The sequence below is a fragment of the Lepidochelys olivacea genome (assembly GCF_965140295.1).
Source record: "Lepidochelys olivacea isolate rLepOli2 genome assembly, chromosome: 11".
In the NCBI taxonomy this organism is placed as follows: Eukaryota; Metazoa; Chordata; order Testudines; family Cheloniidae; genus Lepidochelys; species Lepidochelys olivacea.
This window is the reverse complement of record NC_140421.1, coordinates 38,504,736-38,531,087: the sequence shown is the minus strand read 5'-3', so window position 1 is coordinate 38,531,087 and position 26,352 is coordinate 38,504,736. Positions and strand designations below refer to the sequence as shown.

At 41.5% G+C, this 26,352-nt stretch overlaps 1 protein-coding gene across 2 annotated transcripts in view; it reads right to left on the bottom strand.

The window, feature by feature from the left end:
- Positions 1-26,352, bottom strand: part of CERS6 (ceramide synthase 6) — a 220,523-nt gene that overhangs the window by 93,607 nt on the left and 100,564 nt on the right. For both annotated transcript variants that reach the window (XM_084643982.1, XM_084643983.1), the window contains exon 4: positions 18,773-18,830. In XM_084643982.1, the coding sequence (XP_084500108.1) occupies positions 18,773-18,830 (58 nt within the window). The remainder of the gene's footprint in view (positions 1-18,772; positions 18,831-26,352) is intronic.

The window sequence follows — 26,352 nt, the reverse complement described above, 5'->3', positions numbered from 1 at the left end:
GGCCTGACAACATGTACCCAAAACCACCCGTGACAATGTTTTTGCCCCATCAGGCATTGGGAGCTTAACCCAGAATTCCAATGGGCAGCTGTGACTGTGGGATAGATACCCACAGTGCACCACTCTGTAAGTCGATGCTAGCCATGGTAGTGAGGACGCACTCCACCAACTTAATGCGCTTAGTCGCAATTGACTGTATAAAATCAGTTTCTAAAAATCTACTTCTATAAAATCAACCTAATTTCGTAGTGTAGACATACCCTCAGCAATGTGCAGGAAATTGTAGATTGATAGCTTTGAAGCAATAGGCTTCCTGAACTGTGGTGAGGTGACAGAGTGGAGGCATCTCTCTGTTCTGGCACTTGCCAGTGAGTACATCAACAGAAAGGGGTACTTTTCTATTGTTATAGAAGTACTAGTGGATCACCAGAAATGCTTCACTGACATCAACATGGGCTGATCAGGAAAGGTGCATGGGGCTCACATCTTTAAGAATAAAGGACTTTTCCAAAAATTGCAAGCAGGGACATTCTTCCCTGACAAGCCCATTCACACTGGTGATGTTGAAATGCCAGTAGACTTTGCAGGACTCACGCTACCCCTTGTTCATGAAACCAAACACTAGGCACCTTGACTGAAGGAAAGATTCAACTACCAATTGAGCAGGTTCAGGAGGACAGCTGAATGTGTGCTTGGTAGACTCACCGCTCACTGGTGAGTCTACCAAGTGAATAGACATATAGGGACTAGACTAGATCTCAGCAGGGCAAACATTCTTATCATTATTGCTTCATGTTGTGTATTGTATAATAGTTGTGAACCGAAGGGGGAAAAGGCTACCAGCAGGATGCAGGGGTGAGGTGGACCAGCTATCTGCTCAATTTGAACAGTCTGAGACAATGAATATTAGAAAAGCAAACCATGGAGCTAGAAAGTTGAGGGAGGTCTTAAAAGACAATATTAACAGTAGCCATAGTACTGTCATGGGATGCTTTTGGTAACTCATGTGCCTTCATGTGTACAGACCTGAAATATGGGTGGTATTATTGACGCCTGTTATGAACTTGGTAATGCAACATGTCTGCTTAGTGCAAACTAATAAATATACTCTGAGTTTCAAAAAATAAAATGTGTGCAAATGAACAGGAAACAAAGTTAAGTTAAAATACAAACAAACAAGCTAAAAACATTTTAGCAGCACCATATGAGGGCGAGCCATACCTATAAAAACCAGGTAAAACAATAACTATACATGTTTACATATTAAAAAACATATTGTAATGTTTCGTCCCTGGTAAAAATAAATAGTGCACTGTGTTTTCTGGCTGACCCCACGGTTATCACATGTTTCTCCTGGTTTTTCCCTGGCATAGAGAAATAGCAGTAAAGGTTCATGCCATGCTGCCACCAGTTATGCTAGCGGGTATTGGGACCAGGCAGCATGGAATTTTCTCATGAATTGGAAAGTTTCTGTGTACAAGGTCTTTGGGTATTTAGCTCAAAAATTTTCTGCAACATGCATTGTTGCATAAGCAAAGCTCTATAGCTTCCCAAAATACCTCTCTGTCCCTTTGCCTCTCCCTCCAGCAACTGATCTCTCCATTCCTGGTCCTTCACCAGTTCCCGAGTTCCTGGTCAGTACCTGCAGAAGACTGGACGATCTCAGAGAACACATTCTCCCTGGTCTGCTCTTTTATTTGCCTGATGTGGGTTAGGTGTTTAGCAGACGTGGAAGGAGCACCTCTCAAGGCCACCATGGCTGATAAAAACAAACAGATACTGTCACATTCTGGGGTACAGTCCAGACCAGTGACGAGTTGTGTCACTGCCTGCCCTGTAGCCCTGGGTGTCTGAAATGCCCTGCTGCTGCGGCCCACAGCCTGGGATGCTCACAGCCAGCCTATCAGCATGCAGGTCATATCCTGAGTCTCTATATGCTAGACAGTTCTGGTTCAGCAGCTCTGACCCCAGCAGCCTGTCTGCAGCCCCACTCTGGCTCCCACCAGCCTTGGTTACAACCAGCCAGGTGACCCCAGCACACTCCTAGTCCCGAATTTCCCCCAAACCATGTGCCCTGAAGTTTCCAGCCCTCCCCTGGATCACTAAGAGAAATCATAAGGTTCATTGCTCCTTTAAAGAGACTTAAGCACATCACAGCTTATTAACTTAACTGGGGTAAATACACCCTTCCCTTCAAACACAGCAGTGAGTTGGTTCATAGGAAAAATAAAACAAATGTATTAACAGGACACAGGTTAAGTGATTCCAAGTAAAATGAATAAAAGTAGAGATGGTTACAAGTGAAAACACATCTAAAATCTAAAACTTAACCTAGCCAGGTACAGGCTTTGTTCAAGATGGTTTCTCTCTCCAGTCTTCCATATTCCCAGCCATTGTTGACTTTCCCCTAATCAGGACCTTCCACAGAAGTACAAGATGCTGGCTTCCCTGGTCCTCCTAGGCGAAAGATCTTTGTCTAAGCAAGTTTCTTACCTATATTCAGTTCCCAGAGACTTCAACTTCCCCTCGGTTGAAGAGCTCATCTTTCTCAGCTTGCAAGAGCTTTGGCATCTTGTGTCTGTCTACTGACGGATGCCAGAGATGGCTTCTATCTTTGTTTATGTCTTCCAAACGTCAATGACCTTGTTTTAAGAGGCAGGATGATCTCATGCTGTTTTTTCCCTTCCTGTGGTCTTCCCATCCTCCTGCTGATTTCTATGTAAATGGGGCTTCTATCGTTTTCTGTCACACCTTGCTTAATTTATTTGGGGACAGGTAAATAGCTATTAAATTCCCTTGTGTCAGAGAGACGTGTTTCATTGTATCATTTCACAATTATATTAATCATCAGTGTGTCATTAGCTTTCAGAAAAGACCGTACTCAGTACACTTTTGTAATAAAGTAATACTGTATACAATCAGTTGATGCAATTATTTATCATTTGAGGTTCAGAGCCTCCTGACTTTATAGTCTAGATAAAGTTTCTGTCTCCAATGCTGTCTCCTCCACCATTTGATAGCTTTGTTTACATACTACGTAAATGGACCTTCATTGTCTCTGACTGAGGACATGAGGAGCTGGCCAGAGAAGCAAATACACATTCCTTTGTCTAGGGCAAACCTGTTTACCAACTCCCTCTGCCATGCCTAGCTTAAAGGCATTTTAGTCATCATTCCAGCATAAATCCATAGCTCTTAATACACACAGCGCACGCACATCAGCCAAGAATATTAATGATCAGTGGGTTGTTAGCTTTCCAGTGACATATTACATGATACCTCTCCAATACAGATTATAAATGCAGTGAGTTAGGTTACACTGAATTGGTCAGGCCAGCTGAAACTCATTACCTGACACCAGTGAGCACCTTGCCCACTGGCACTGGGATGCTCTTAGGGTCACAGATACATTGATGGATTTACAGTTGTAATGGAAAGGGAAAGAGAAGTCTCAAAACTCCCTTGGTGTTTTTTACTAAAAGGTCTTTATGGGAATAATGTAATTGTCACTTTGTTTTTTGAATGCCTTGTTACAGTGACACACTGCAGCGCAAGCCATGGCAAGTACAGCATTGGTGCGGGGGCAGAGAGGTACTGTTGCATGAGAGGCTGGGTGTCCTGGGTGCAAGTATAGATAGGCTCAGCAGAATTTGATTTTTAACTTTGACAGATAATAACCATGTTTATTTTTAAGCATTTTTTTAGATGATCAATTTTAATTTTCACAGTTGAGTGAAATTATTAGGGAGGGGGTTTGCCAATGATTATTTAATACCAGTAAACATTTAGATTCAAAAAGTTAGAGCTTTATAAACCATTAAAATGCAAACAGTCAATGTCACAAGTCAAAATATGCAAAGTAAATATCCTTAAATCAACACAGCATGATCTGTTTTTCTCTATTCAATTGCTAGTCCATTTGTAAGAAGCCTAATTCAAAAGATTTTGCGCACAAAGTTTTCAGTTCCCACAGCTAGGAGATCTTAAAAAAAATTCAGGTCTTTTGTTACTGGAATGCATAATTATTTGCGAGAGCCAGCAGACCATTCCAGATTTCTAAAGTTCTCCAAATGTGAAGTTGTGTCCTTACTGCAGTACAAAACCCTGAGCTGCCTAAACTGGTCTTGTGGAGAGGCTCATGTGATGTTTGTCTTGAACAATCTTTCCACAAACACTGAAGTTACTGGCAATGACAGTTTCATTTCTCCAGTATTCAAGTGTTGTGTCATTACAGGGTACTTCACGCAACATGTACAAGTCAAAATCATGCTTGAACTCTTCTGCCTTGCAGCATATTTTTATAGATGCTAATCTTGTGTGACATCTGACCCTTGAAAAATGGACCAAATGCGTTACAGTTGTCAAAAAGATGCTGAGCCATATACAGCTCGAAGAATACATTGCAGAATATGGTTGCCTTCAGTTTGCTTTGAAATTCTGATGTGAAATCATGCATTGCAGATTAAAGGAATTGCCTTTTGGAGCCCACTGACTTGAGTTCCACTTCTTTTGCAGTATTATCTACATCTGCAGCAACTTTTAAATTGCAGTTAAGCAGCATATCAATGTGATGTATCAGGGTATATTATTTTTCAATTTGAAAATGAACCCTGTATATTTTTCCTCAAAATACACAAAGAAAAGATAACTTACAATACAGTTGACACTGGTTTCCATCATCCTTGACCATCAAGCATAGTTTCATTGCCTTTTTTAAGGCGGCTCCATCCTCTTCTTTAATGAGAAAGTCTATCACGCTGTCCCTATAAGTGTGAATGAATTTTGCAGGCCTGCCTGAGCCTGGAAAACTAGTGCAATGGAACAATGTGAGGGGACCCAAGCAAACCCAATAGAGTGATGGTGCTTCTTGAACACTTAAAAAAAAAAAACGCTCACCTTTGCCTGTTGGTACACTTATACACCATGGGAGATTTGTTGATGTCATGGAATTCATCAGTTTTTACTGCATGATCAATGATTACATGCAAAAGATGAGCAATACATAGAATGTGCAGCAGATGGGGATGCATTTCTTTCATGTCCTTTACCAGGCATTGCATGTACATCATGGAGTCACTGCTGATTGATGTACAGTTTTCCCATATTTGGCTGTACTCTTGCTACGTGTCTTGAATCCAAATCGAAATGATCCCCGCATTGCACTGAAGAACAACAGAGGATTTTAATAGAATAGCATTTATTGATTTATTTTTGTCACTGTACAACACTGCAAGGATGTTAATTGCTGGCTGCCTCACACGCTCTGGGGTTTCCATCAATTACTAAAGAGAATTTCTCGCCAATCAAAAGATCTTTAATTGCAGCTTGGTGGTGAGCGAAATACGTCAGGCAAATATTTTTCTTCCAGCCAACAACATTCTGGGCAAGAGCATATTTGTGAAGCAAAGCTAATAAAAAGCTCAAGCCACAGACAACATTCATTGGAATTGCCTGAAAGCATAACATAAGCACCAGATCATGTGAAAATTCTACAGCTTCTTTCTTTTGTCTTGTTTTTCCCCAAACAGGCTTTCATTGAAGTTTGGGTTATCTTTGCTTGACGTCCTTTTAATTTCAAATGACACTTACTTACTGTTCAAATGTTCAGTAATATGATTTCCCTGACAAGAGATGTCTGTTTTACAAACTTTGCAGTGAAAAATGTCCTCAATCTCCCTTTCCAAACTTTTGCACCATTTTAAATTCAAGGTCAGGGTATTCACTTCTGGCACCTGTGACCCCTGGGCAGTGAAGTTCAAACTGGGACCACAGCACCCACTGTCACAGGAAAGAGGCACTGTGGGACAGCTGCTGGAGGACTGTTAAGAGTTGATACAGGTAATGCGATGCCTACACTGACAGAAGTAGGTTGACTTTGGCTCTGCATTGTTCTGGGGAGGAGGGTGTTTCTGCATCAATGTAATGGGGCACTTATATCAGCAGGAGACAATTTATGTGTGGACACATGCAAAAATAAATCAAAACAAGTCAACTTAAGTCGACCTAACTCTGTCATGAAACCCTGTAACTTGTGATGTAGAATGAAAGTTTCAATTTTTTCCAATAAATTTCATTATGCAAATGACAGTTATAGCGAACCTCCTCTTAATATCAAGTTGCTCTCTGAAAAACTGACTTTCCTAGAGGAAGATTCTACTGCACAGAGATTTTTCACACATCTGTGGTCATAATCATCATCACATAAATGCCTACATTTTTCCAGTCGGTACACAAATTTTACTGCATTGTGTAAACTGATTTTATTATGCACCTGTGGATGTCACTAATCCTGCTAATCTTTTACTTCCTTAGTGACCAGCATGCACAGCAAATGGTCAAAAGGTGCAGAGACACTAAAAAAAAAAGGTTAAAAATGGAGTTAAACATATTCTGGCACGGTGTGGAATACTATAAAGTTTGTGTTGTCTGTCAGATACAGGGCATCTGATTCCATATTCACGGCTCCATCACTCAAAGTGATCGCAATAAAAACTTTACAGCTCTCCTGGAGCGTCTCCCATGTGTACACATGCCTGCCATGAGAAAGGCAGAGAATACATTTTCTCCCAACATCCCAGCCCAGGTAAAGGGCACGGTGGAGCAGCATCACCTCAGGAGCACCAAGAACACAGGCTGCCACTTGGAGCTCCTCAGCATACAGAGGCTGCAGACCCACTACTTAGACCACTCTAGTGTTCATGCAGTTGGTCAGCTCCATTGGCCAGTTCATAGGTGGTAGCGGCAGAAAGGGGGGCTTCAACCCGTCTCCTTTAAGGCACCCTGAGCCCGAGGAAGTAGAGACTACCCTAAGCATAGAAACTGGGGTTCTATCTGGCCATTAGCAGTCCGCATATGGAGAGAGGTGGGGAAGAAAGATCCCCACAACCTGGCTTTAAGTTAGCATATGTGACATGAATATGTCCTTTTATGTGAAATTTATACTATATCATTGCTTTCTTATTGTTTCCAAATGTAGTTACATCATCTGTTAAAGCCTGTAACTGATCAACAGATTCAGCCAAATAACTCCACTGGATCAGTGTGGCTCCTGAAGAACCAAGATACAGAGCTGCCACAGGGATCCAGTTGCCTCTGGCATTTTTCAATATGACCAGTTTATCCACCCCACCAGTTTACTTGGTGATCAGATCTTTAAAGCAAATGACCACCAGCCCCCAAAATGGCCCTACCGTGGTCCTTTTCCAACAAAATTTCCAACATTCAGTTTCTGGTTTCTGAGCTCCAAACAAAGTATTCTCATTGAAGCTGGTCCATGCTCTTTTGCAACTTTGTAATTTTCATGGGCAAAGATGGAAAGGAAAAAGGACGCAGTGGTTATTGGCTGTCAAGTATCCAGGGGAAGAGCTTGAGTTCCACATCTTGTTAATGCTTCCACTTTACAGAATACAGAGATACAGCTTAATTCAAAGGCCAGGCTATATGCTGTGGGCCAAGTCCTGAAGTCCTTACTCTGCTTTTATACAGGGCTTGATTCTGCACTATTGAAGTTAGTGAGAGTTTTAGTATTGACTTCAATGGGAGAAGAAGCAGGCCATTCACCCTTAATCAAGCAAACTCCCACGGATTTCAGTGTGGTTTTTGCTTAAGTAAGGACTTTGAATTTTGGCCCTATGTCAGTGATGAACAAAATTTTCTAATATTGTCATTGGAGCTGCAGGTTTTATTGTAATCAATCTTAGGGGGTTGCTCTGTAAGTCAATGATCAGTAGCTAATGTAAATGGAACAAGCTGACTTTTTATCACAGCTCTTATTAGTTTGAAAGCTCAGCTGTAGCCAAAAGGGAAAAAACCCATATCAATAACCAGAGTGGGAATAAAATTAGTTATCTTCTGCTTTATGCTCCAGATCTCAGTGATTTATAATACATAAGGAACATCACAGCACATTTATCATCTTAGATTAGTTCTGAGGAGTCAAAGGCACACATCGTTTTTCTGTGAGTGCCGGACATGATGCCATCTCTTAGCAAAGCCCTGTGGCAGATTATTACTTCATCATTATTCTGCACACTGGTGTTGGCACTTGGAGCCAAATTTATCCCTACATAACAGCATAGAAATCAAAAGAATTACATCAGGAATTAGTTTGGCCTTTGGTGTTCTAAATCCTGATCTAATATTATCCCTATATGGATCATCTAAGAAGATGAAAATTCCTTTGATGGAAGAGAAGTCGGCTGTTGAAAACTTTAGCTCTGGTACTACCAAGAAGGAAATATATAACCCTAGTATACAGTCACAAAATATTTTCCACAATTGTCCTTACTGTGGAATTATTTTGGAACAGTTACCAACTACAAGTAAAAATACATACTGTAAGCACGTATGTTCTGCACTTTGGCAGATAATTTTGTCTTTCATCCCCCGCATGGCATTTTCTTACCTTATTTCATTACAGAAAAAAAATTAAGATGAAAAGATGGGAACAGGTAAAAAAAAATTTTTTCCCTTCTTGTATGCTCTTTCACTGAGGTTTCTCTTAGTAAGTACTTAACAACAGTACAGTACTTTATATATAGTGCCAAATAGAAAAGTCAGTTGAAGTCAATGGATTTACTTCTGATTTATGTCAGTGTAACAGAGCACAGCATTAGGCCCACAGATATGCTGGGAGCTGGGATGGGTTTTCTCAAACCAAAACAAGGGTGGTTTTGATGTAGGTTTCATTCTACCCGAACCAGAGTTCAGGCATTTCAGATAAAAGGATTTACTCTTAGCACATTTCAGAATGGGAAAATCTGGGTTGTTTTGCAAAGCTATGTTTCAAGTTTGCAATTTGGATTACAAAACCAAAGTTAAGGTGATTCAGCTCCTGGATCAATTATGTCATATGAGGTGAGGAAAGGATGCTTTGGATAAAAGGTTCCAGTTTCAGGCCCTCTCTCTTTAAATACAGATAATTAAATCTGATATGAAGAATACTGGTTCAAATCCTGAACAGCTACTAATGATCCAACATTTCTCTACTGCTTTGCAGGTTGGTGATCTCAGTCCAATTCCTAGCAGGCAGGAACCTACATCACAAAAGCCACGATCACAAATGGTGCTGTTTGAGGGAAGCCTGACATACAGGTTAACTGCTACCCTATTCCTATGTCACAAAATGACGATCTCTGAAGCCTAGTTACAACCACATAATGCACATGTTCCGTACATTTAGACAATTACAATGAAGGAATAAAATCCTTATGCCATTGCCATCAGTGGGAGTTCCACGTTCAGAGAAAGGACAGAATATGGATGGTCCCTCTTGCTGTCACAGTCAGTGCATATTCAACAGGGCATTATTTTACATAGTTCAGTCTATGGGACACAACTAGGTGTTACTCCATTGACTTCAGTTGAGTTGTGCTGCTCAGAGTCCTATATATTCATCATAACCCAAAAGTTATACACTTAATTTTCTTTAAATAAAATGTTACACTCTGGCGGAAGAGACCGTACATCTGCACTAACAGTAAGAACACTGGTTTGGATTTGGATTTCAAGCAGAAAGTATCAAAAGTTCGACTTCTACTGAAGTGTTATTCTACAGTTCCACCACTACACTTGACTGTAATATAAAATAGTTAGAAGATGGAAGGTAAAATAGAGAGGGTTCTAAATAGAACCAAGTATCCACCATTTTAAGTCTATAAAAACAAAATTCCGTTTTAGGGTTCTAATGACAAACTACTCAACCTCTTCTCCAAAAGAAGACAGTGCCACCAGAACCCCTAATGGAATTAAAACCTTGTAGCTTTATAGTATACTTGTTACTCTTATGTGAGAAAGGACTTAAATGTATACCCCAAATTAAAAAACATAGTAAGAGAACCAGAAAAGTGCCACCCTGGCTAAACAAAGTAAAAGAAGCAGTGAGAGGCAAAAAGGCATCCTTTAAAAAGTGGAAGTTAAATTGTAGTGAGAAAAGAGTTTTCAGGGGGAATATAAGGGTGAAATTCATGGGCAGGTACCATAGGCCAGGGAAGGCTTAACCTCCCCTAATCCTGGCCGTGGCCCTGCCCATGCTCCACTGGGAGGCCCCGCCCTCACTCCCCCTCTTCCTTGAAGCCAATGGCAGCTCAGCTCCAGCCAGTGGCCAGGGTGGCTCAGGCCAAGCTGGGGGCCTGGCTGGTGCCAGCCAGCAGCTTGGTGCTCGGGCTGCCCAGCGGCTTGGGGGTCTTCCGGCCATTGGCGGGCCGGGGCTCTGGCGGGGGGGGACATGTGGGGGTGAACTTGGGTGGAAGGGGCTTCACCCACTGCCCATGATGGAATTCACACCTGTGGAGAGAGCCACACCAAAACAAAGGCCATCAAAATTGGTTTAAAGTGGTACTTAAGTGGTGTACAGGCCTCATACTGTGTACAGGGATGAGTTTCACCCTAAATGAAGGGTATGAAAAAAGTACAGACACAGTTGTGGGGGACAAAAGAGTAGAGACAATAATTTATCACACAGCAGCTGAGAAAGCACCCAGGTTTGGAAAGTCTACCATCACAATCCAGTCTGTCAAACTGAGTAGACTGCATGGCTGAGAAAATGTGTCTAATGCAGTCCTCATTAAACAAGAAGTTGTTACCCAGGTTAAGAAGGCATGTGCTGCACAGTGCAGACTGAAACATCAAATCTGGAACCAGGGTACAATTACACAAGGCCCAAGGCAATGAGTATTATTCTCTACTGATAGCCACCTTATCTCACACCTGGAAAACATAGGCAAGTTATCACCAGCACAAACGGATGGAAAAATTTCATCAATACGCCTTCAAGCTACTATGCAAATCAAGTGGCAAGATAATGAGGTTCTCTGAGAGAGCTGCACAAGCTGCACTTAAGAGACACTTATCAAACACAGCTCTTAAGGTTAGCATATTTCAGGTTCCGCAAAAGAGGACACTGCAGAGAGAGGGGGAGTTGGAAGGAGGGTACAGTTGGGGGACCTGGAGGGGGTACCTGCGGCAGGGGTACTCACTGGAGGTGGGGGGCAGTGTCACTCCCTGTCATGGTGGCAGGGCGGCTGGTGTGAGCCCAGGATGCAACGATAGCCATCAGTCAGCACCTCCCTGCCAGACCCTCTCTCCGGGGCTGGGAACCTGGGCGGGCAGGATCCAGCAGCTGTGGCTGTAGGGCAATGGACCAATCAGCTGCTGATGCAGGGGTGGGACCAATCGGGAAGCAGACCATTAGGGGCTCTTTCCAAGCTGCAGCATCCAGTTGTGAAAAAATCCCAGGCATTGCCTGTTATTTGAAAAATTCTCCCGGACAGAAGATGGGGGCTCAAAAATGAGGCAATTTCTGGGAAAACCCGGATGTACTGTAATCCTAACAGCTTTATTGGACTGGACCTGCCCCTCACACAAGAGACACTATTCTCTCAAATGCTGAATAATACACTTACTGGGCAAAAGATAAATAGAGAGAAAACATTACTAAGATCTTAAAACAATTAAATTTCCCATTCTGACATAGAGCAACATGTGGGAAGCTACAGTGGCAAACCAGTTTGCCATGAAAAAGTAATACCCAAAGCAGAGAATCGGGGAGAGAAATGGATTGTTCAACAAGAGAAGAAGATACTTTACAAGCAGGGTACAAGTCACAGGCACAATTAGCAAACCATATTACTCTTCCCTGCCCAACCTATGAGAAAACCTCTAACATCATGGACTGGATCCTTTAACCCTCTAGGAGTTCACAGATGCTCTTTCCAAGCTAATTATCTTACAGAAGAAGATCAACAATTAGCAAACCATATCCACCACTGCCACCATGTCAAGGTTCCTCCCCCACTCTGAACTCTAGGGTACAGATGTGGGGACCTGCATGAAAAACCTCCTAAGCTTATCTTTACCAGCTTAGGTCAAAACTTCCCCAAGGTACAAAATATTCCACCCGTTGTCCTTGGACTGGCCGCTACCACCACCAAACTAATACTGGTTACTGGGGAAGAGCTGTTTGGACGCGTCCTTCCCCCCAAAATACTTCCCAAAACCTTGCACCCCACTTCCTGGACAAGGTTTGGTAAAAAGCCTCACCAATTTGCCTAGGTGACTACAGACCCAAACCCTTGGATCTGAGAACAATGAAAAAACATTCAGTTTCTTACAAGAAGACTTTTAATAAAAATAGAAGTAAACAGAAATAAAGAAATCCCCCCTGTAAAATCAGGATGGTAGATATCTTACAGGGTAATTAGATTCAAAAACATAGAGAACCCCTCTAGGCAAAACCTTAAGTTACAAAAAAGATACACAGACAGAAATAGTTATTCTATTCAGCACAATTCTTTTCTCAGCCATTTAAAGAAATCATAATCTAACACATACCTAGCTAGATTACTTACTAAAAGTTCTAAGACTCAATTCCTGGTCTATCCCCGGTAAAGACCAGCATATAGACAGACACACAGACCCTTTGTTTCTCTCCCTCCTCCCAGCTTTTGAAAGTATCTTGTCTCCTCATTGGTCATTTTGGTCAGGTGCCAGCGAGGTTACCTTTAGCTTCTTAACCCTTTACAGGTGAGAGGAGCTTTCCCCTGGCCAGGAGGGATTTCAAAGGGGTTTACCCTTCCCTTTATATTTATGACACCAAAGCAGAGAATCGGGAAGAGAAATGGATTGTTCAACAAGAGAAGAAGATACTTTACAAGCAGGGTACAAGTCACAGGCACAATTAGCAAACCATATTACTCTTCCCTGCCCAACCTATGAGAAAACCTCTAACATCATGGACTGGATCCTTTAACCCTCTAGGAGTTCACAGATGCTCTTTCCAAGCTAATTATCTTACAGAAGAAGATCAACAAACCACCTATGGATAGGTTTAGTCAGAAGCACTTGAATGCAGTTTCAAAGGTTATACTCTATTTTAATAATACTGTGGATATTTGAAAGAGAAGTACAGCATGTATTGAAAAGTCAGATCTGATGAATCCCAAATGGTTTACAAATTAAGCATTTGTTTGAGTCAAAATTTGTTTGAGGCAAAATTTTAAAGAGTCAAATGAACGTGTAAAACTTGGTGATATACTGGTGGCATGTTCCATCCCATAGGATGTTGTAGTTGTCAACCTGATGAGCTTGTATAAATCTTTGCTGGAATTATGCCTGTGATGCTGGCAGACAAGGTGCCAGCTCTTGCTGAGGCTTTAGACCTCAGCTGAGCACTGAAATTTATTGCTGGAAACCAGTCTGCTTCACCTCTGTGTTAGTATGGTTAAGATGGATATTGAATTTATAACAAGGTGTTTAGGGTTTAGACTTTATGAAATACATGTAAATTGCTGCATTCATTAATCTCACTTATATCTATATCACATGCTATAAAGGAATATTTAACTTTTTGCTTTGTAACTGTACAAATATTTTCTCTGAAACTGTGAACCCACTCAGCAGGCATTGTCTCCTGCCTATCAGAAAGATCTATCAAAACTAAATGAGCCATTGTGGGACATCACAAAACAAAGACTGTTAACTTCCCGCTCATGCCCACGAAGAGGCTGTGTGCCAAAGGGTTTGTTCCATCAGCCTGAATGCTGGAAGAAGGAAATAAAAATGGCTGACAAGAAAATTTTTTCATCTTTTGCTGTTCGGAGTCTCACAGGGCCATTGCTATGAAACAGAAGCAGAGATCCCCAAGGTCAAACTGGGTTAGTCCTAAAAGACATTCAGAGTTGACAGATTACTACAACTGTCACCTTTTGAAACCATAGGTTGTAATTTATTTGTGTATATATGCTTACCTGCTTTAAGCTTGTAATAACTCTCATTTCTTTTCTTAGTTAATAAATACTTACCAGTAGAGAAGTTTACTATAGGACTGGTTACAAATGTTGTCGTTAGTGTGAGATCTAAGGTATAAATTGACTTGGGGTAAGTGACTGGTCTTCTGGGACTGGGAGCAACCTGAATCTTTTGTGATCTTTTGTGTATCGCAACTATTTATCGCTAAATCCAGCTTGCCTGGGTGGCAAGATAGACTGGAATGCCCAAGGGGACTGTCTGTGACTCCATGGCAAGATTGTTATAGTGCTTTAGGAGTTCACTCTTTTTATTGGGTTGGGGAAATCTAATTATAGACCAGTTTGGAGTCTCTGCCCTGCTTCTTGACAGTCTGCCCTGAGGTTGGCACGCTCAGTCATGAGCCATTCATGTCAATGTCATTTGGGGGTTTTGATGTATCTGGGTATATACACACTCCCGGCTTCTCCAGCCTGCTGGCCCACATATATGGGGCTTAAGCCTAAGTAGATTTTATTACTTAACAGGCTGCACATCTCTACTCTGGCACTGGAAAACTGATGCTGAGTAAGCACAAAGAAAAACACCCTCTCTGAGAGAAATGGCTTTTCCAGAAGGGAGGATCCATCTGTGGGACACAGAAGAGATTTTATTAAGCCCAACTTTGTTCTTTAACTTTATAAACGAAGAATTAAGTGAATCTTGCAGTTCGTTCACTAAGAAAAAAGCAGAACAAAAACAACCAGTTTATCTACCTCAGTATTATGATGAAGCTGAAAGGGCTGAAAGCGAAGTTCAAGGAAAAAAGTATTATGGCTTGGGATTCCAATATCTGAATTTCATTCTTTGCAAACCCAAATCTCATTCCTACATAGAGACAACACAGGCTTTGATCAGTGTGAATGATCAATAAATTCCACCACTTTGTTTTAGTTCCTCGGGTTGACAATATACATTAAAGGGGGTTGATATAAGTTACACCATTTAAATCCAATGACAATCATAGTTCTGTTCACTTAGGGCCCGCGCGAAGGCTCACCGAAGTCAACGGGACTCTTAATTGATTTCAGTAAATTTAGATCAGCCCCTTAGGGTCCAATTGCTCAATGGAACTATTCTCATGAGTTACTATTCACCATTATGAGTACAGGGTCTACAATCAGATCATTAGAATACATACAGTGGCTGTACCCCAAGTTGACACAGAGCTGTCTTCACAACAGGGTTGACTGATATAGATTTAAAATAAAAAATAAATCTGATTTTATGTAAATCAGATTTTTGTATTTAAATATACTTCTCCTTTTAAAAGCAAATCTGTTTAAAATTAAATTTGAAATTATGATAATCTCTGTTAAGTTGTAAACTTATAATAACCTATTAAAAACATCTAAGTAAATAAATAAAAATATGCTGCATTAATGAACCTTCCCCAAATTTTAATAAGTTAATGGGTGCTGCTTTTTGCTTATTTAGAGAATTAGGGGAAAACATCTTGAACTGTTGAGGTCCACTCAAACTTTATAAATATATTACAATGTCACATAATGCTTCAGTAAGTATATTCGTTTCAGTCTTTACCCTGGAGAGAATGCTGGTATTTTAATTTTCCCAAATGTAAGTACTTTCATTTTCTGTGGTGCAGAAGAGCTTTTGCCTTAATTACTTTTGGTTCAGTTTAACTATCAGGTGCAGAGAGAAAGATTATTTTCTTCATTTGGACTAGATCACTCAAAGGAACGAAACTGACTGACAGTAAAAAAAGCAGGAAAGCTTGTTTTCCTCTTGGAATCTCTGAATAAAAACCAGATGGGAGGGGATGAACTCTAGTAATTCTAAAAACCTGAAGGATGCGGGGCCAGATTTTCAAAGACATTTAGGCACCTAAAGATGCAGATAGCTGGCTCATGGGATTTTCAAAAATACCTAAGTAGGTTAAGTACCTAACTCCCATTGATTTCAACATGAGTGAACACCAAACCAGGTTAAGCGCCTATCTACATCTTTAAGTACCTAAATACATTTGAAAATCTAGTTCATGCTAATCGGAAACAATCCATCAATTCGTGAACTACAGTTAATCCTTCCTGTGTTTAATAAATCAGTTCACAGAATCACAGAATACCAGGGTTGGAAGGGACCTCAGGAGGTCATCTAGTCCAACCCCCTGCACAAAGCAGGACCAATCCCCAACTAAATTATTCCAGCCAGGGCTTTGTCAAGCCTGACCTTAAAAATCTCAAAGGAAGAATATTCCACCACCTCCCTAGGTAACGCATTCCAGTGCTTCACCACCCTCCTAGTGAAAAAGTTTTTCCTAATATCCAACCTAAACCTCCCCCACTGCAACTTGAGACCATTACTCCTCGTTCTGTCATCTGCTACCACTGAGAACAGTCTAGATCCATCCTCTTTGGAACCCCCTTTCAAGTAGTTGAAAGCAGTTATCAAATGCCCCCTCATTCTTCTCTTCCACAGACTAAACAATCCCAGTTTCCTCAGCCTCTCCTCTAGTCCCCTAATCATTTTTGTTGCCCTCCGCTGGACGCTCTCCAATTTTTCTACATCCTAATTGTAGTGTGGGGCCCAAAACTGGACAGAGTACTCCAGATAAGGCCTCACCAATGTCGAACAGAAGGGAACGATCACGTCCCTCAATCTGCTGGCAATGCCCCTACTTATACATCCCAAAATGCCATTAGCCTTCTTGGCAACAAGGGCACACTGTTGACTCATATCCTGCTTCTCGTCCACTGTAACCCCTAGGTCCTTTTCTGCAGAACTGCTGCCTAGCCATTCGGTCCCTAGTCTGTAGCGGTGCATAGGATTCTTCCGTCCTAAGGTCAGGACTCTGCACTTGTCCTTGTTGAACCTCATCAGATTTCTTTTGGCCCAATCCTCTAATTTGTCTAGGTCCCTCTGTATCCTATCCCTACCCTCCAGAGTATCTACCTCTCCTTCCAGTTTAGTGTCATCTGCAAACTTTCCGAGGGTGCAGTCCACGCCATCCTCCAGATGATTAATGAAGATACTGAACATAACCGGCCCCATGACCAACACTTGGGGCACTCTGCTTGATACTGGCTGCCAACTAGACATGGAGCCATTGATCACTACCCGTTGAGCCCGACGATCCAGTTAGTTTTAAACGCGAAACATATTTTGATTAATTTACCTTTTTCTTCTTAAGTACCCAGCACATTTAAAGTAGTTTTAACTAATAATAATAATTTTAAAAAGTTGTTCTTGTGCATTTTTAATTGAATTCCAATTTCCATCCAAATGCAGCTTGACACAAATCTGGAGTAAAAAAATTAAGAAATGCATCATCCACCATTTTCTAATAAAAATTGGAATAAATGTGTATTAAGCTATAACATTACTTAAATAAATGTGTATAAATAGAGGGAATCTTCCTGGTTAGCAAAAAGTACCACCAAATTTAGTGTAAAGGCTTTAGTTAGTTGCAAATCAACATATTGTAATGGTTACCAACCAATGAGAATAAACCTTCCTTTAGGCATATAAAAACAACAGATTCAAAACAAGATTAAAATCAGTTATTTAAATCAAGATTTCCTGCTTGCTGATTTAAATTATTTTTTTTAAATCAGTGTTTTAAATCACTTTGATTTAAAAATCAATCCACCCTGCTTCACAATATTATAGTATAGGCTCAGAAACGTTGCCTCACATACTATTATGTTCCTTGTAGACAATATCTTGTGAGCTGGAAAAATTTCAAAGTAATAGATCCAGGGATAAAAACAGGGTCCGCTTCTCATTCCTCAGCATCACATCACTCTTACTACAGTAACAGAACAACTCCAAGCAAAGTTCAGCCCTCTGAAGCAAGCACTATATCAACCATATCCTACTAAGACAATAGAAACCAGTCATGGAACATTCCCTTGCATTATTCACCATGACAGCATTCATCATCACCTGTTTTGGCTTTTGATGCCACAGCCATGGAAGAGGGTGGGAAAGTGGAATTTCAGACCATTAACTGGAAGCTTTTTGCCTGCACAGTGCCCCAGTTCAGGAACACAAGGTAAGTTTACTTAGGAGCAGCTCTTTCTCCTCCTTGTTGGAGATGCAGCATATATTCCTATTAGTGCTGGCCTCAGACAAATGGCTGAGACGACGGCCATGTTCTCACCCTGCTTGGCCATATGCCTTTTAGAGTGTGCATATCTGCTGTATTGCCAGTCTCAAGCATTCCAACCTCATGAGGCAGACTTCAAAAAATCATGGAGGTTGGCTTAAGCAGCATGGAAAGAAATAGAAAGAACGATCTTTTCATTTGCCCTCTGGCTTTTAAGAGTTTATGATGCACTTAGGTCATGTTTTCAAGCTTTTCTCCAAACCATGAAGGTTAGAACTGTACTTTGTTTTAAATGAAAGCTGAGATTTTCATGAAGTCTCCCAATTCCAGCATCTGGGGCTTTAAGAAAACATACGAATGTCACAAGACTTGCAATAAAACAGAGCAGGGAATACTGCAACAGACTCCATGACCATGCTCATTACCTCCTGTGCCGGGGTTAAGGGAGCAGAATTCCCTGGGCTTCCCTTGTGAAGTGCGGTTGAGAGCAACCATTCATTTCTGATCAAAGAATCCATAGTAAACTTCCTGGAGATTCCTCTCTCCTACATGGGTTATTTCCACACAGGAGAACACAGGGCCCAGCATGAGGACAATGTAAATATAATCATGCTTTAAGCATAAATACATCCATGAGCAGCCTAACATCTATTGGGAAACCAGGGATGTTGTTACAGCAACCTTTTGGGCATTAAAACGGTTTTTCTGAAGCTCTTTTCTTTTTTGTTTAAAAAGTAGTAGCTTCAAGAGTTCGCTGCAAAGTACCAATTGCAACTTACTTTGTAATTCAAACATAAAGAATATCTTTCTTAGTGGTGACTGATGATTTTCTAAACCATTGCTAGATATTGTACATACATATAACTTTAAACAGATTTGTAGCCAGTTATAAAAGCACAATACAATAATGAGAGTTCCTACCTTTTTCAGGAACCGGACTCCATAGGTAAATATATAAAGGTAAAATGTAAATCTCCACCTGCAAAAGGTAAAATAGATTGACTCTATGATATTAAGTTTACATATTTTGCAGCACAACATCTTATCTCCCATTACAACACAAGTTTAATGCACAACAACCAATCAACATAAATTCTTTTCATTCAGAAGATTGTTTCTAGTCACTAGGGCTTTGATTCAGCAAAGTTCTTGAGGACATGCTTAAGTCTTGCTGAAATAAATGGGAATCAAGCACTTGCCTAAAGTTAAGCACGTGCCTAAGTGCTTTCCTGAATCAAAGCCCTAGTATTCTGTCTTTTTATGCAATTAAGTTCTTTAGGATATATTTGCTTTCTTTGGCCCAAGCTGCAGGGAGTTTTGCCTGAGTGAGGATTGCAAGACTGGGTCTTTGCCTACAAAGCAACTATTAAAGCACCAAATTCTGGCTGATTTCCATATGTTCAAAGAGCTTTTATTTTCATTTTAAACTTAATACATAGGATAAAACCTTCCCTGTTGTCAGACCAGTACAAGCAACTAGGGAAGACAAATACCTCCCAACAGTGCTTTTAAAACTACTTGCCCTTCTCATAGCTCAGCACTAACAAAAGAGTATTTTATGTTTTCAGCAACTAAAATATGAGGTTTGTTAGATTATAAAAATGTGCCCTGCTGTAGGGAACAGCATCACCCAAGTGAGACTGGAGCTCTGTAATGGGCTCTAACTACTAGCTCCTGGGGTAGGGAATGGCTTTTCCCCCCAAACGTCTCAGGTGAACAGTTGATAATCACACCTGCAAATCCACATACAGTTGGCTGCTCCCCAAAGGTGTTGTTATTATTACTTATATGATATAGAAGCTCCTAATTAAAGAATGTTACTAACTTTTCCAGTCCCCCATAACCTTGACACAGCAAATCTGTCTCTCGGGGGCTTCTTAGGGAAAGGCAGGGAAAGCACAGATTAGAACCTGGGGTTGAGGGCTGCACTAGTGCAGCTGTAGTGCTTAGTGAAGACGCCACCTACGCCGATGGGAGAACTTCTCCCACTGGCATAAGTATTCCATCTCCCCGAAAGGTGGTAGCTATATGGACAGGAGAAGCCCACCCATTAACATAGTGCTGTCTACACTGGGTGTTAGGTTGGAATAACTGCGTTGCTCAGGGGTGGATTTTCCACCCTCCTGAGCGATGCAGTTACAGCGACATAAGTTGGTAGTGTAGACCAAGCCTGAGATGCAACAGAAAGCCCAACCAAAGTCCCAGCTGCACCAGGGGAGCCTGACCCACCTAACGATGTAAAGGTAAATCAGCCTGAACCAGACACCATCTGCCTAGGAGGCGGGTGCCAGACCCAACAGAGGACAGAGCCAAACAGATCCAATCCAGCCAGAGACAAAATTAGGAAGGAAGGAAGCCAGCCAGAATGGACCTGTGACTGATTATCTGCTGACCCCAGGGCCTAGGACCCCAGTGTCAGAAAATACAAGTCACTGGGAAGTGGATGGAGATCTGGGCAACACAACATAACTTCTGGAGAAAATTGCTGGATACCCAGGGGGGCAGGTGTGGCTACACACATGGGAGGTTGTAAAGGAGCGGACTCACCCCTGCGGCACCTCCTGCTGGTCATTAGGAATTAGCTCTTTTCCAGCATGGACCACCCTCTACAGGCCGGTGATCCGCACAGCTCTGGCCCCCGTGTCCCTCGTCGACCTCGGTGCCCCTTTCTCTGGGGTTCTGCCCCCTGGCAGTACCCCTACACTCTGCCTCTGGGTCTCCCCTTCCTGGGGAACCCCCAACCCACTGTCCCCACCTTGCTTCAGTCTGAGCTACTGCCAGTCATCACCAAGCCCCACTCCCTGGGGCAGACTGCAGTGTAAAGGCCACTCATCATAGGCAAGGGTGTTCGGACTGGTTGCCTTCCTCCACCTCCCAGTACCTCTATGGGCCGTGGACCAGGCCTTACAGCCTAGGGAGTTGCCAGCCTGGAGCACTTCCGCTCAGCCTGCTCCTTCCCCAGCACTCTACCACCCTCAGTACCCTGCCAGGCAGACAGCCAGGCCCTGCTCTCTCCTAGCCTGGAGAGAGACCCTTGGGTCTCTGGTCTTACAGCCTTTTTATACAGGCCAGCTGGGGCCTGATCGGGGCATGGCCCAGCTGCAGCTGCTTCCCCAATCAGCCATCCCCAGCCACAGCCTTCTGCAGGGCTGCTTTTAACCCCTTCTATTTTAGGAGCAGGGTAGCCACCCTGCCACAGAGGTAAACACCAGTGGCTTTTCAGTTAGTGATGCTTACAGCAGGCATAGTGTCATAGGGTGACAGTGGCCCTCTAAGAGGAAAGAGGCCACTGCACCTGTGACTTGTCAGCTATCTCCTAACTGAGCTTTAAGAGAAGGCAACTAGGCCATATAAGTGGCAGAGCACAACAACAGAGTCAGTCAGTCAGGAAAAGGGCAGAGGAGAGATGCATGGTTCAATCAGAAAAAGGGCAGGTGAGAGCTACTGGACACAAGGAAACTGCAGGAGATCCTTTAAGGAAGCTGTAGATGGTTCCTGGGGGAAGGCTGAAGAGCAGCAGAGAGTTTTGCTGGGTGACCTCCCCAAGCCAAAAAGCCAGAGTTGGAGAAGGCTGAAGGCCAATGAGCAGATGAGACAGTTGCCTGCTGGCTTCTAAGCCGTACAGCCAAAGCCAAGGGCTGGAGAGAGCTGAAAGGAGGGGAGCAGTGGAGGGGCTTGCTCACTGACACTTCCATGCCAGAGAGAGGGAGCCAGTAGGTGGCAGAACGCTGAGAGCCAGGGTGGTCCCATGGGGAAGAGTGGGATTGCACTCCAGATGGAAGGGCTAGGGTGGTTTTTCTGGTAAAGGTACAGGAGAGGATCAGATAAGAGCCCAGATAAGGTGGAAGACACGAGAGGGTGGCATGTGCTGTGTCGATGGACTATAGGATGTGGAATTTTAAGGAATATATACACTGGGTACTAGAAATGGAGTATGTTTGGGGACTTTATAGACTATTTTGAATTCTGTTTTCATAATAAACCAACACCCAGAAAGGTATTATTAGATAGGAGAGCTGTCATGGAGTTACTGGGGACTCTAAAGGAGGAAAACTGAGGAAGGTATACTGGTTGTGCCTCGGCCTGCTGCAGAAGGGCCCTTAAGGTTGGACCACCTTGTGACAAATAATTTGGGCTCAGCTTGGACTAATTTAAATCACTGGATTTTAATCATAATTTAAATTGGCAAGAAGGAAACCTTGATTTAAATCCTGTTTCGTATTTGTACTTTTTAGTTATTTTCGTAAGGAAAGGTTGATTCTCATTGGTTAGTAATCATTAAAACATGTTATTTATGACTAAATACAGCCTTTACATTAATTTTGGTGCTTCTTTTTGCTAACTGGGAAGATACAATATATCCATTCACATTTACTTAAGTAATTATATAGTTTGTTACATTTATTCAGATTTCTAATTTTCACATTTTTTATTAAGTTAGCACATGGTGCATTTACTAAATGATTACATTTTTACTTGTGTTTTGTGTCAAGTGCTATTTGGATTGGAATTTAAACTCAATAAAAAACAATTTTTGTTAAATCTACTTTTATAGTGTTGGATACATAAACTTTGTTAAGTTTTTTTATCAAAATGTGTTTGAATTTAAAACTGGTTTATTAAATGAAGTATTTTATGTAGGTAATGAACTGATTACTTCTGGTAAGCGTGTCTTTCAAGATTTTAGAACCTTGTAGATCTCATTCTCTCACACCTAGTTTTTATTCATAGTTTAGAAAAAGAAAACAAGTCTTTATCAGCTCCCCATTGGTTTCTTAACTTTGAATGAACTAGACATTGAATTGAAGTAGCTGAAATGAAGAAAATATTCTCTCTACCTGCAGAAGAGGCTACTTTCACCAAAAGCTGTTTTTTCAATAAACAGGCTCCAGTTGCTTCCAGCTGTTCAGGGATTTGACTTTCTTTAAAACATGGCAGCAGATATGTACTGCTAAGTATTTTTGTATTTAATTTAAATTATTAATTGCTTATAAGTAGTTTAGGCCTTGATATAGGATGTCACTTTAATATTAAAATAGAATTTTAAAAAAATATTTATGTTTAAAAAATCCTGAGTGTCATTAACAAGCGATACAAACATGTACTGGAGGAAAGAGCTAGTGGATACTGGAGCATGAAACATCTCTAGTAAAATGTACTATTTACTGTCTTCTGTCTGCTCAGTAAAATTGTTTGGTTGCTGTTAATTGCCCCAGAAGCATTTTAGTGCATTTTTGGAGAAATGATTCTAGGGAAGGCACATTGCTTTGTTTAAGGGGAGTTCAGGCTACCAGCATACAAGCAACTAAAAGGAAAGATCAGATCTAGTTTACAAAAATATAATGAAGGATAAATTGGGCAGAAAGTGTCTGTTAAAATGTCAGTGAGATTCAAAATGTGACTAGTCTAGCTGAACAGAAGCAGCCTCTTGTTCACCTGTAAGATACAGAGCTGCAGAGATGAAATTGCTTAATTGGTATTACACAAATATTGGTCCTCCCACAAGCTCGGTACTACCAGCAACATAGTGTGTATCTTTCATGTTGCCACATTCCCCCGAAACTATTGCACAAACTGAGGATTCGGATAAAGAATGTCACCTCTGGTTTTGGAAAGTCTTCAAATCATGTGCGGGCAGAAAATAGCCAGGATAGCAAGATGAAGGAATGTAAATTTCCTCATGAGCCAGGTCCTGGGACAGTGAACCCTGCTCCATAACTGCCAAGTCATGCAATTCATGTGGTGGAGTTTGCAAGACTTTGCCAATGCAAAAATCAATCAATCAAGGGGAATAATTCATAGCTATCATGTTTTACTCCATGGAAAATATTACTGCTGACGCCCTTCCCCTTCCTCCACTGCCCAGCCCCCTCTCACTCTCATACCAAATCTGAGCAGTTACAATAACTTCCTTTCAGTGATAGCTGTCTGCTGTAACAACCCCTCCCAAAATGATCTTTGTTGCATTTTTTCTCAAGGCAAAGTTCATAAAATTCCTGTGCACCTTGTGTACGAAAGCCACGCTACTCCATGGAGGCTGAAAAAGCCTCTCCTTCAAGCGATTCATAGACTTCTGACATATGTTCAAGGTGAAGTTTTAAATGGTTGACCTCTGGGGCTCCACCATTCACACAGTTCTCCAAGGAGGCTTCTTTTGCTTAGCCCTGCAGAAGGCCAAGGAAACCTGTGACTGCCGCATGTTGCTGCAGCAGCCACTGCAGAGAAAGAAAACTTTTTACCCTCAGATGTGCAAATCCAGAAACACTGACTTCCAGTTGTGAATGTGCACCACGTTTTTCATGGGGCCCATTATTTTGAAGACAGAACACTGAATCATCCTGAAGTCTAATGAAAGACAGCACAAAACTCCCACTGACTTTAGTGGTGCAAGGACCTCACCTATATTCTTATTACACAAAACCAGGCACCAGAATTCATGATAAATTCTATTCACAGTGAAAAGAAAAAAAAGTACTCGTGGCACCTTAGAGACGTGCCACAAGTACTCCTTTTCTTTTTGCGGATACAGACTAACACGGCTGCTACTCTGAAACCTATTCACAGTGAGTTATTCAACAACCTATAGGGCTGCACAAGTTGTTAGAAAGAAAAATTGTTTCAAAGACTGGCAGAATCTGCATCAATCAACTCTTGCAGTAAATTACTCCGTTAGCTTTAGTAGAAGAATGTCTTAAGCTTGTTCTCCGAACATGTGAAACAGAACTGCAAAAGGTTTTCTGTTACTCCATGTCAGGCAGCTTTCAAAGGAAATTTTCCCTGGTTTAGCACCAAGGATGAAATCTTGATCCCCTACATAAAGCTCATAGGCTCTCTCACACCATTTATGTATAGTCCTACATTGGTTTATTGTTTCAATTAACAGTAAAAACACTTGAGACCACTGTCGGGGTAGACACATTCATATTAGTTATATAATTAATAATATCAATGTTAATAACCTGAATTCATTTAGGTTTGAAAGAAAAATAATGTAACTGGTTTAGCTACTTAAATAATCAATTGACTAACAATTAACATACAGTATTCAGTGAAGCTTAACTGCTGCACGGTCTACTATACAGTCAGCAAACATCAATGACCTTACTAATCAGTTGGTATTTAATTGATATCTGTCTTATTAAATCTAAATAAATACAATTATTAATACTACATGTGTGTTAAATATAATTAATATATACTGAGCACTCTAAAAATCTCCATTCAATCTATAGCGGAGACGGTTTAAAGTGAGGTCTATGAACCACTGTAGCCTGAAGAAATATACGGACAGCAACCTGATATTAGCACTTTTCCTACAAACAGTCTTAAAACTGGAAAAGACATGATCAGTGTGTCAGCTGACAGACCCATCAGTAACTAAGTTGTGGATTTACCACTAGCCCTGAGCAAGAGGCTGCACGTAGCTGTGCTGCCCCAGGAGCAGGCCAGTGATTGAATTATGATTCAGTTCTGTGCCTGGTTTCTTATCTTGCTCAACAGAGGAAGTAATCTGAGTCAGCTCTGTACTTCAAGCAGATTATAACCCCCTCCCTGTCGGGCCATGGTGTGGAAAAGAGAGTGGCAGTAACATTCTCTCCCACTGTGCCATGACCCATGATGAGGGTAGCTCATGCCAGGGAGTGTTAGCATTGTTACCAATCTATAATGAAGCCAGCCTGAAGTAGGTCTATGGATGCTCTCGTAGTTAACTTGAAAGTTAGTTTGCTCTAAATGGGTCACCAATTCCATGACAGATTAAACAATTTCTGGGAATATACTAAAGGTCTGTATTGCAGAGGAGGGGCGGGGGTGGAACAGGACTCCTAAAAGATTGCCAGTGGTGTTATACCTTAAATTATCAACCAATAGCAGAACAAGGGAACCTGAAGGGTTTCTCCAAGAAAGATATGTTTGGAGGCGGAAATGACTTTTTATAAATGAGCTACCTCATTAGGGTTGGTTCATAACAAATAATTGGCTCAATTCTTGCAATTCATTACACATTTTGCCGGACAAAGGCAAATGTTTTATGGCTCTGCAAACTGAGGTGTTGTATGGGCTGCAGACTGTGAATGGATGCATCAAAAACATTTTGCAAGTCATCTGACACAGGAGAAATGGGTTTTCTTGGTTCTGTTAGAGGGTAAAAAAGCAGCCTTGTGTTTAAGTTCTGTCATTATGACTGTTTGTTGGTGTCAAACATAGATAGTACACAGATGTTCCATCCTCTTTGGAACACAGGGGTTCCAAAGAGGATGGCTCTAGACTGTTCTCAATGGTAGCAGATGACAGAACGAGGAGTAATGGTCTCAAGTTGCAGTGGGGGAGGTTTAGATTGGATATTAGGAAAAACTTTTTCACTAAGAGGGTGGTGAAACACTGGAATGCGTTACCTAGGGAGGTGGTAGAATCTCTTTCCTCAGAGGTTTTTAAGGTCAGGCTTGACAAAGCCCTGGCTGGGATGATTTAACTGGGAATTGGTCCTGCTTCGAGCAGGGGGT